Source organism: Tubulanus polymorphus, chromosome 10, assembly GCF_964204645.1.
Source record: "Tubulanus polymorphus chromosome 10, tnTubPoly1.2, whole genome shotgun sequence".
Taxonomy (NCBI): Eukaryota; Metazoa; Nemertea; class Palaeonemertea; order Tubulaniformes; family Tubulanidae; genus Tubulanus; species Tubulanus polymorphus.
Window position 1 is genome coordinate 3,495,617 of NC_134034.1, and position 12,484 is coordinate 3,508,100.

Consider the following 12,484-nt stretch of genomic DNA (forward strand, 5'->3'; position numbering starts at 1 on the left):
AAATTATAAACTTCAGCCATTGATTGTATTGCAAAAAGAGTTATTAGGCTAATTTCTAATTCCTATTATTTGGCGCACACTGACCCTATATTCAAACGGTTAAATATCCTCGTGCTCAAAGATATTAATAAACTTCAGCTAGGTACTTTTATCTACAGATTTGTCCACTCTGAATTACCGAAATCATTCGAAAATTATTGGAGCCAAAATTTTCAAATCCACAGTCATAATACTCGGCGACGTCAAGATTTACAAACACTTTCTTACAATAGTCAAAGAAGAAAATTTTCAGTAAAAGTATCCGGCCCTTTACTTTGGAATAACATCAGTGAAAATCTAAAAGACCTGGAAAATTCTAAACTGTTCCTGGGAAATCATAGAAAGCAACTTTGTGCTTGATTACATTATAAAGTTATCCTCTAATTCAAACTAAATTTATAGTTATTGAAACATAACAGAAAAACAACTGGCTTATTAAATGATTACATCTTAATCAAGCTGTAATCATAGTTTACTATGTGTGCATTTTGTGTGTTTAAGGGTTGACTGCGAGCATATTTTCTTCTTTATTGCATTTCTCTTTTCTTCTCCTTCACTTTTCTCTTTTGAGGGAACTGTTTTATATAAACTATTTCTTAGTTTCTACAGGCCCCTAGAACAAGCGGTCCGAAGTACAAAATATCGATCGAGGGCCAACTGACGTCCAATATGGCGCCGGTGGAATTCGGGTGCATTGAAGTCTATACGGGCTAGTAGGGACTCGAATTTTATCTTCCTGCCCGTGGCGAATATACGAGTTCGTTAAGGCTCCACGCGATCAAAATCAAACAGCGAGCCAAAAACAACAAATGATTCTACCATTATCGTATGTTTATTTTGGAAACACCGAGACGACAAATAGGAAAATAATATGGAGAATAATTTGAATTTTCTACTAAGAATTTGTAATGGTGAGAGAAGAATGCAAAGCTATGGAGAAAATGGTCCATCACCACAGACCAGATGGCGCAACAAAACACTCAGTTATACGTAGTGAAAATAATTTCATTTTCAATGAACTTTGAACGGGATTTTCGGCTCCCGAATGGAAATGTTGTCATCAAATATATATATATAAGATTTACGTTGCCAATAAGTGTATGGTATAGTTTTATTAGAAATTGATTTACTAACGAGAAAAATTGACTCGAGTCTAATTGAAATGTATGTAGATGAAATTGAAGCGCGGTAACCGAGTAAAACCACTAGCGACACCTGGCGGATCCTCGCCTGCCATACGCGGGATCCTCGAGTAGAAGTGCCGATGACCCGTTGAGATTGAACAATTCTTGATCAGTTGGATTGATCAATTAGATATAAATTATGCCGTTGATAGAAATCAAAATGATGCGGTGAAAAATGAAAAAATTATACGCCCTGGCGCGAAAGTGACATTTATATGATGTATTATGATATCAAAACATGCATTGACCTATTTCCGATGAACACGTGAAATTCGAAGTTAGCCACAAAAGAAGGTTTTGCATCGGGATGGGGCGTAACAGTATTTACGTCGTGACATCCGAGCCGTTACCTAGAGCCCTCCTTGGCAGTGGGTGCTGCTGCATGTAATAACCGTGCTCTGCTTGTGTTTATCTTATAATTGCGAGATGAACAAAACCTCAAAAGGAAAGCGCAACTATTTAGATGTTTTGCTAATGCACCAGTTGCTCGATAGAATTAGTTTCAACGCACGTGGTCTGAACACAAAATAAGTAAATAGGAAAATATCGGAGGCTGCGTTAAAACCCAGAAATAGATACTGCATGATGACGTCATTGAATAAGTATCGCTCCACTGAATCTGAAACCCAGATCGCGGATATCAAAACCGTTAAACACACAGCCGATGTGAATTCAAATTTACTGCAGCGCCTCCTGGCGGTAGATTTCTCACAATCATCGTCTGGAGAGGGAGTTGTGAGGATATTTTTCAAGATGGCCACGAAGCAGGCGAAATTGATGATTACGGTTGCCGCAAGGGGCGCTATCAGCGCGAACAGATAGGCGTTTCGGTCGCTGATCCAACAAGCTTTAGGATGCGTGGCGTAGAATGTTGGATAGGTTCTGAAATACAGCAACGCAAATACGGCCGTTAGAACCACGGGTACGCCGTAGGCGTAGAAAATAAAGATGGCGCCACGAGTGAATATTTTAGTCGCGTAGATACCGAGGGAATTGACCCAGAAGAAGACAACCAACCAAGCGCAGTGATTACAGATAGAAATGGCGATGCAGGCCGCGTTTCCCCATTCAGGGGCGAAATAAGACATGAGAAGCAAACCCTGAGCCGCCAATAGAGCGATAGCTATGTTTATAATGAATAAGGATAGGCCATCGGAACGGAGATGCGCGTGCGCCGTATAAATTATCAGGGTGACCAAAAGCAACGCGAGGGATATTGAAATAATGAGAATCTTCTGAAAATGTGTTACTCTCAGACGAGTGGTTTCCGAAGCGCAAATATGAACCTCGTAGCTGGTTGAATCTACGTAGTACGTTGGGTATTTGACATCTACGTCGCTTTTCAAACTGATGGTCTCATCCGTATTGAATTGAACGTCCGCTAGGGGCGCTGTATTGATCGAGCACGCTTCGAAACGCGCTTCGATCGGGTTACAGAACCGAAGGGTGATTATATGATCTGTGACGTTGCCGAATAGACGAATCGACGACCAACGATCAAGCCCCGCGGCCCCGGCGGCTGACGAGACTCTCTCCAGATAATCGTCAGTTACGTTCATTTCACTTTTGCGGCCAAAGTCGCACGTGAAATCGCCGCCGATCAGAGACAGGTCGAATTTCATTGCGATCGCGTGGAACTCCCCGAAACGTTTCTCCTGTCTGAGAGACAACGCGAACGTTTTCAACACGTCGAAAGCCGCCACGTCAGTCGCCATTGTAACGTTTAGATAGTAAATCGAATCCCAATCGACCGTCTTCTGTTGTATGCTGTGGCCGTTATCGGGGTAGAAGTACGTGCTCTCGTCATAATATTCGGGGGTCTTAACAGCAAGAGAAACATTTTCGTAAGGCTGTCGTCGATCATCGCCGGATAAACCCAACCATTCGAGGAATAGCGGAATGTGCAATTCGGCTTGCGTCTCAATGGATTTCAAATCTTCGCTGATGATAGTCATAAACGTGTAGAAGTCGTCGTGGTACACGTCGAATTCCACCGAAACGTTCGGTTTTCCATGGTTGCCGTCGCTAGGGTGGCAGTCGTCGCAAAACGGATCCGCCGTACACGAGCCGTTGTACATCACGTGACCGTAACCGCAATGCACCGCGGCGGTGACGTCATTTTCGACGTACGTTCCAGTTCGGTTGAATCGCCGATGAAAATGAGGCTTATGGGCGTCGTATTCGATTTTGAAAAAGATAGAATCCAGTTTGGCGTCCGGTAAGGTCCCCGTGCAGACTAGCGACGTGCCGTTTTCGTTCAGTAACTCCGTTCGATTGTACAAGCATTCGTTACAATGTACATTTCGCAGAGTCTGATACCCGTTCGTGGAGTCGATATGCAGTACAGTATCGAAATATTCGTTACAAAGCGCCGTAGATCGTGAAACCACTGCCTCGGACTTGACGGGGCAACCGACCGCCCTATCCGTGCATACTCTAACCAACGCTAAGACACCAGGGTCCCAGCGATAAGGGAATTTAGCTTTTATTTCTTCGCACGTCGGGTCCAAATGTCCTCTGATCTCGGCGAACCCGTCGGCCATATCGCCCAGTCCATTCGGACACAAGCTCGTGTCCAATTGCGCGAACGACAACTCGCCGAATCGAACTCCGTTACAGATGGCGCAGTAGGCGTTTTTGTATACGATTCCGAAGCGATCAGCGACCGGGATTGTCTCATACGTTATCGAGTAAAAGCTAGATTTTGTGGTACATAACCAATAAGACGTATCGCCGCTGGCGGCCGACGGCGGTGGACAGGAATTAACCATACCTAACGGAAAAGACGGTTGGGGTACGTCCACGCAGCCGATCTGATCGCGAACCGCGTTGTAGCGTTTGAGAAAGTCGTCGGAGTGGTTACTCGGCGCGCAGGAGGTGTTCGTTAGGTCGGCGTAGGTCAAACAGCAGTCTCCGAACAGTGTACAATACTCGTCGCAATGGCAGTAGTTGAAATCGAAGTCTGTCGAACACGTTTCGTCTGAACAAGTCGTACGTTTCGGAAAGCACGACGTAGCGTTCCGGTCCTCTGAAAAAGAAAGTTGAAAATAACCTTTTTGAGGAGGGCGATAGCAAATTGGGCTTAATTTATGAGTTTTTTCAAAACAAGAAAAGAAACAAACTAAACCAAAGCTACCAGTCGAATAAATAACATTAAGGTCAATCCGGCATCAGAGCAAAATTAGGTCAGTTGATCGAAGATGCGTAGGGCCGGACCCTAAAAATACTACCTAGAATGAAGAAGAGGTCTCCCTTAAATGTTGCCATAATTCGATGCAATTGGGATGTATTGATTTTCGGTTATATGTATGAAATCCATTGGCCCTGAGAGACAGATTGATGATGAAATAACTAGGGATTCCCTGGACTTTTTTGCTTGGATAATGTGAAAACCACCTTGATGCGTAGCTACGGTGCTGGCCTATTAGCCATAAGCAGGATTTCACCTGAATTTACACGCAATATTTAACGGCCTGTTTACATCCTACCATAACTCTCCGGTATCTTACAATTGTTTCAATAATTAAACTAAACTCTCGAATTTCTTGCTTTTATTATAGGATATAGAAGATTTTGGAATACTGGTCTGAGCTCATCCAAAGATTTAAAATGACAATTTCTCCGTTCTCAGGCCACATAGCAACCGCATAAGTCCGTGGCTTTGAGGGCAATGTTAAAAAAGAACGCCGGTTTTAGCAATAATAAAGACCGCGTTTAGTTCAAGCGATTGGTTTCGTTTTCGTGTTAAAAAGAAAATTCGTCGAGATTGATTGTCATTTATTTTCCAATTGGCAAACAGCCACCAATAACGAAAATCAGCTTTTAACTGGCTAGCAGAGGATTGAGAATTGAGAATCGGGGGGGGGGGGGGGCAAAAAGACCTAGGCCCCGTTGTACATTCATTATAGAACACAGACGGCGAGCGCATTAAGCTCAAAGTCTATTATGGGTTACTCCCCAAAGAAAACTTTGAAAATCTATCATTTTCTGAGCTTATAAATCTTATCCCACGACAGAATACAGTTGGTTCGGGGTCCCTGCATCACCCTAAATCTACCCCTGCTTTGTTTGTGTTAACTTACGTGAATCTGTTGCTTCGGAGGCAGCAATCAGGCATAGGATGATAAACGGCCCGATACTGGGTCTAATCCGTGCCATTTTTCTATCCGCACCCGTGGCGCCTGTGCGATGCAGTCTATTTCTGTCCGGTTCCGGTTGTACTCCCGTATAGCGAAAGATAAGTCGTCGGTTTGACGAATCGGAATGAAAAATAGATTAACATACCACCGGTATGGAAATCCACTTGTACCTATAGGTTTAATCGGTGACCAATCAGCGAAAAGTATTTAATAATCATCATCATCATTATCATCCAGTAAACAATAAACAATGGACGATATCAATTATCAAGATTTCAATAACGAATGCGTTTTACTGTTACCGATCTAATCAAGTACTTGGTTGAGATTAATTATAACGAGGTCGATTGTAATTCTATCTGTGGGCGTTGGCATATTCGTTGATAATGTTTACGACAATAGTTTCTTTACCAGCCAGTAGAAGGCCATAAACATCAAAATTATTTTGATGTTTATGGCCTTCTACTGGCTGGTAAAGACCGCACGATGGGTTACGTATCATGAATATCTATTTGTTCGGTTCGTACGTGTAACTATAATTTCGAAAAATTCATTGCCTAAGACTTCGACGCTGCTGCGCTGACGACGACGAAACTTATCATCGGTGAATAAGATAAAAACCCACTATCGACAGATGAAAAGAATTGAAAAACAAGAATTTATTTATTCAATCTAAAATATATATAATATACGACGTTTCGATCTCACCCTCGAGATCATCATCAGGTGATCACACTGGTTTCACACCTGACGATGATCTCTAGGGTGAGATCGAAACGTCGTGTATTCTATATATTTTAGATTGAATAAATAAATTCTTGTTTTTCAATTCTTTTAATCTGTCGATAGTGGGTTTTTATCTTATCATCCGTTCACCACGTTTGAGTGTGATTATCGTTCTATTATCATCGGTGTATTCGCCATACTGACAACAAACCCAAGCCAAAAACACCATAACGTCACTGGTATTGAAGTGACATTTTTTACAACCGTGAGTCTATGAGACGACTGTCAGACATGACTTGGAAACGCCATCCCTCGGATTTTTCCGAGGACGAACTTTTCATTTTTCTGATGTCCTACGGCAATGGCTTTGAGATATGTAACTTTTTCTGCATCCTCGCTTGCCAAGTACGGTATCACTCCTGAACTCGCTTCCACCAGCCCCCTGGCCTCACGACGCGTGATTTCATTACTGGCGCCGTTGCGCATGACGTCATATATAGATTTGCGAAATACTTCCTTGTTAGGTAAAACGTTCGCTAATCGGTCAATTAAAACGGGAAAACCAAAAGAAGCCTAATGTCGTTTGATACAAGCGCTGTGATTGGTACGACCGGATTCTGGTCGGCTAGTAACGATTCTAACGACTCGTGAGGTCAAGGGGTTCGGGGAACGGCTTTAGCTTAGTGGGTTCGAATCCCTTGGTGGGTGAAGATGCCTTTTTCTGTAGCTATTGTAACTATGAACCGCTAATAACAGAAATAAGAAACGGGTCTTTTTGTTAACTACAGATCCCACAATCACGGGGTAGGAGCATGTAGTGCTGTAGTGTAACTGTTCGGGCTTACCGATGAATTAATCCCAGATGATGTTTTTTTGCCGGGGCTGGGGTACTGATTTTTGACGGTGGGTTGTGGCGTAAGTAATGTTTTGAGATTTTTCTCTGTATTTTGTTCTTTTATCTTATGCACATTGTTTGTACTTTTTTGACTTCGAAATCGAATGTTTTTATTGTAAATTTTAGAGTTCAATAAAGTTCTATCCTATTCTATTCTATTCCATAAAGGCTGTGTTTGCCGTCGCACACATCTGACGTCCTAGTATATTTCGCCCGTCAATATGGCGCGTCGTGTAGTAAAAGTAATATGGCTGCACGGCCCGCACATAACGTAACCAGGCTGGGACGTTCTTCCGCTCAAGGACACCGTTTACAGAGGAACCCGTTGCAACGAACTTGTGTAGGATCAGAAAAAAATCTGTTCGTTGAATTGAACGATAGAACGTTGAATTGACCGATACAGTGGAACCTCGCTTTTAACACCCCGGCGACCCTGTTCCACAGGCTCAGAATTAACTCATTGAAAATGAACTAATTATTACTCAGAATTTCAACTCGTGACCGGGCTTTTTAACACCCTGACGACGACATGGCGTTATGCTCGTTATTTCGCTTGTTATAATCAATCGTCCATCAGCCAGATATGATTATTGACCGTAAAGCAAGTCGTAGAAAATCACTTCGTGTTTTAACTGCCATGAGTTGGATGGATATTAGCGAAAATTCGCCCTATGAGAAACATCATTTTTTAGCATAAAATCAAAATAACGAGTAAACCATTTCTTAAAGTATTACAATGATATTTTTATTCGAAAATGGAAATTTTGCTCCAAAATCAAGAAACGTTTCAATTAAACAACACAATAGTCAATTGTTACGATCGAAGAGACAAAAACTAAAAGCGGCTATTGCACAGACTACTACATCGAGGACAAATGATTCGAATTGAGCGTTTGAAAATAGAATAGATATTATTCAAAATGACCCGGAAAATTCGTGATTAGCTTGTAATACTTTGTTTAGCCACAAATACTGTTGAGATTGAAGAAAACAGAATACATATTTCCGATCAAAGTCATTGCCAGTCCGATAGTCTAAGCGTCGAAATTGATTCGTGAAATTACTTTCTAGTCAGGATTGGTAGCAATTTAGTCGATCTATAGTGAGATTCTTCACCTGAATTTGGAATGACGTAGTTTTCAAAAATGCTTGTTCGGATTGAGAGCCGTATTTTTGGAAATCAGCGAGCTCGTGAAAGTTTAGTTAAAATTCGATCGTCGCCAGACAGCGCTTTATTTTAGTGATAGTTTTAATCGTTAGATGGCGCGCGCGCTCTGATTAGTATTCGTCTTCGCCTTCTTCGTCGTTTTCGATCGAATCGACGCCGACCTCTTCGTAATCTTTCTCCAACGCGGCCAAATCCTCGCGAGCCTCGGAGAACTCGCCCTCTTCCATACCCTCGCCGACGTACCAGTGAACGAAGGCGCGTTTGGCGTACATCAGATCGAACTTGTGATCGAGACGAGCCCAGGCTTCGGCGATGGCGGTCGTGTTACTCAACATACAAACGGCTCGCTGCACCTTGGCCAGATCGCCTCCCGGGACGACCGTCGGCGGCTGGTAGTTGATACCGACTTTGAATCCGGTCGGACACCAGTCGACGAATTGGATGGAGCGCTTGGTTTTGATGGAAGCGATCGAAGCGTTGACGTCTTTCGGTACGACATCTCCGCGGAACAACAGACAACACGCCATGTATTTGCCGTGACGCGGGTCGCACTTCACCAGCTGATTCGTAGGTTCGAAGCAGGCGTTCGTGATTTCCGATACGGTCAACTGCTCGTGGTAGGCCTTCTCGGCGGAGATGATCGGCGCGTACGTCGCCAGAGGGAAGTGAATACGCGGGTACGGTACCAGATTTGTTTGGAACTCGGTCAAATCGACGTTCAAGGCGCCGTCGAATCTGAGCGAGGCGGTGATCGAGCTGACGATCTGGCCGATCAGACGGTTCAAGTTGGTGTAAGTCGGGCGTTCGATGTCCAAGTTGCGGCGACAGATGTCGTAGATGGCTTCGTTGTCGACCATGAAAGCGCAGTCGGAGTGCTCCAGAGTCGTATGCGTGGTCAGGATAGAGTTGTACGGCTCGACGACGGCTGTCGACACCTGCGGGGCCGGGTAGATGGCGAATTCGAGTTTCGACTTCTTGCCGTAATCGACGGACAGACGTTCCATCATGAGGGACGTGAAACCGGACCCGGTACCTCCGCCGAACGAATGGAAGATCAAGAAACCCTGAAGACCGGTGCACTGGTCGGCTAACTTTCTAACGCGATCTAAAACCAAGTCGATCAGCTCTTTGCCGACTGTGTAGTGACCTCGGGCGTAGTTATTGGCGGCGTCCTCCTTACCGGTGATCAGTTGTTCGGGGTGGAATAGTTGTCGGTAGGTTCCAGTACGTACTTCATCTGCAATATGAAAGATTTTTCTACATTAAACTCTTATCTCGCTATTGATCCGATAGAACTGAGTTCGTTTTGTAAATGCCACGTAAATAATTCGACCGGGATAAAACGGGATATCTGATTGGCTGATAATGATATCTTTTAAGCTGCGCACTCGGTCTAGTGTGGCAGAGTTTCGTACCGTGGCAATCTCGATGCCAACAGGTTCGAATCCCTGCCGGGGATGGCTAAATTTGGCCCGACCAAAAATGTCGGACCAGGCCCGACCCAAATTTAGCAGGGGACATATCATTGCGTTTCAATTGCAACTGGTAACGGAAATGACTCGCTTCGCCCTCACTAAGCATTGATTAGCATCGTGTGTGTGGTTTGCGTGTGAGCGCGCTCTTTAATTAGACACGGGCCTGATTATCCGCGCCAATTTGTCCCGGACCAAATCGTCTCCGTGCGATCGCAGCCATTGTTCATTTAACCCAACGACGGGGACACGGCCCCTCTGGGATGTTAGCATCATTTGAACCCGCTTGTCACCAAAAGCACCGATAGTGAATGCAACGCCCCGTCCAGATGAGATCGCAAATCCTAAGTCACGATATCTAGAAGTGTGTGCCAGAACCTATGAAGGAATAGGGTCTATACGAGAATATCAGTTGTTTCGTTACCTGAACGATTTTCTACTTACCGACTACAGTCGGTTCCAAATCGACGAACACGGCTCGGGGCACGTGTTTACCGGAACCAGTCTCGCTGAAGAACGTGTTGAAACTGTCGTCGCCGCCTCCGATGGTTTTATCGCTGGGCATCTGACCGTCGGGCTGGATGCCGTGCTCCAGACAGTACAGTTCCCAACAGGCGTTACCGATCTGTACACCGGCCTGTCCGACATGGATGGAGATACATTCGCGCTGAAAAATACAAATAAAAACATGTTTCATTAAACGCGCAATAAATTCTTCTCAAATCAAAGCCTTCAAATTCGAGGCACTTGTCTATTTGTTTTGTTTCTACAAAAAAATTAAAACCAAAAGTAAAACGACGTTACGGACGCTCTCTAGAGACCATCGTCAGGTGTGATCGAGTCTCGGACGTCGAGCCTTTTATTTTTACTTTTTGAGTAATAAATTTCGCGTCTGATCTTTTAAATTTGTATAAAGAGGGTTTTTAATTTATTACGTATTCTCCAGTCGGAGTGCGCGGGCTATTCTTTGTGTACTTCATATGTATGCGCCTTTTGGTGATAATCGTGATTTTAACTCAAGTGCACTTGCCCCTATTATCATTTTATATAGGACAAGTAGCGGCACTCTCAATTTGTTTCTGACACTCGTGAGTCATCATTACATACAGACTGGAATTTATATACACGCAGCCTATCCACACACATGTGGCTGAACCCCTAAAAGCAGAACCTGATTTTATACTATCACAACATGAAAATCCTCCAACTCCTCGGGATCGGCGTGGGTTTGTACAGGGCGGCCATACATGAAAAATCTGACCACGAAAAGCTAGCCGGCCAGTCTGGTTTCAAAGTAGTCTAATACCTAGCAGTCGCTCTACAAACAACGTTCTACAACAGTTGCAGGGAACTCGTAACAACGACTGGTTTTCAGACTGGTTTCAAAGCATTTTCAACCATCAACCATTATCAAAGGGGTTTTTTCACGTGGGCCATGAGATTCAAGCCATTTTGACATTAATCATACGTTATAGGTCTGGATCATCTCATATTCACGCCAATTAATTCGGAGCGCAATCCAAATCGATAGCACCTGTGTTCGTGTGGTTTCGTATCGCACGGAATGATTCAGTACAGTGGTATCTGCGTTTATCGTTTTACACTGTGTTGTACAGTGCCATTGTAACTCAGCGCAGTATCAGCGCAGCGCAGCAGTAACAGGCGACATATGTAGCCCACAGTCATATGCATAGATACATGACTCATCCCTACATATGCGGTCAAACCACTCCCATCAAGCTATCGAAATGGCTGCATCACTAGATAGGACGCACTTTGGCACCTATAGTTTCAATCTTCAAATCAAAATATTTTTCAAATCTTCTTATTCACAAAAGACTCCTCAAAATAAGTGGAATTTCTCATGGCTCACCAATGCTGAAATTATGTTTACATACGGTGTATTAGATGAAATGTTTTCCATCATTTCGAAAGTAATATACGAAATAATCTTCAATTTCGTAAAATATAGAAGTAAACTACATTGTCAGCTGTAAGAATGTTTTATTTAGATCGAACGCATCCGGTTTTTTAACAATAAACCAGAGCGGTGTTTTCTTTGACAATGTTCGCGATACCCAAATTGGGATTAGCGGCGTAAAAAAATCTCGTATAAATTTGGGCACCACGTCGTTTTGTAAGCTGGCCGTTTATTGTGACGTCATGAATGTGACACGTGGCTATTATTAGAACTACGGAACTAACAACAAAGGGCGTTTCCCGCCGGAGTGTCTGTCGTCTGCCGGTCGCAGAGAGCCTAGAACTCGCGGATTGCAAATCGTTTCAGTTAATTAGATTAAAATTAAGATCGCGACTAGCCTATCTGAATTTAAAGTCTATTCAGAAGTGTGGAAATTGAACTGATTGAAAATGTGTCTCTACTAAACAGCGAACACACACACACACACACCGGCATTAATGGTGGTTGGAAAAACGACGATCTTGTTAATATCATAGAATTATTTCTCAATCTAAAAACGAAATTCTACACTTACCATGTTGAAGGTTTGAATCGAGTTTGCTGTGTTCAAATTATGGTGTCAATTGAGGTATTTTTGAGCGGTTTTTCTCACTCCGACTTTGTGATGTAGCCTTTGTGAGATTTCCGAGCAAAGTGTGTCGTTCGACCGTTAATTCGCATCCTCGTACCGTCAATCGACTGCAATTTTCGCGAGTAACTTTAGTTAATTCTATTCGATTAAGTGGTATTTTGACTAAATCTGTGTGAAAAAATTGTATTCAAATAAATAAGCTTGAATTAAGAATTCATGTAGTTTATTTCGTTTAATTATGTGCGCTATTTTAGATAATTTTTTGAGCGAAATCTGCATGCCCGCGAAATATCAAACTGTTTTACGATT

General features: G+C 43.3%; 1 protein-coding gene across 1 annotated transcript; it reads right to left on the reverse strand.

Moving 5' to 3' along the window:
* Positions 1-7,717: 7,717 nt before the first annotated feature.
* LOC141912347 (tubulin alpha-1C chain) lies at positions 7,718-12,264 on the reverse strand. The gene is made up of 3 exons (XM_074803599.1): positions 12,119-12,264; positions 10,068-10,290; positions 7,718-9,388 (listed from the first exon to the last, which is right to left on the reverse strand). Exons 1-3 carry the CDS (start codon positions 12,119-12,121, stop codon positions 8,262-8,264), a joined length of 1,353 nt encoding a protein of 450 aa, XP_074659700.1. The 5' UTR covers positions 12,122-12,264; the 3' UTR covers positions 7,718-8,261.
* Between the last annotated feature and the right edge of the window lie 220 nt (positions 12,265-12,484).

Coding starts and splice junctions, on each gene's coding strand:
- LOC141912347 (XM_074803599.1), bottom strand. Junction 9,389..10,067: donor TTTGGAACCGACTGTAGTCG/GTAAGTAGAAAA, acceptor TTCATATTGCAG/ATGAAGTACGTACTGGAACC.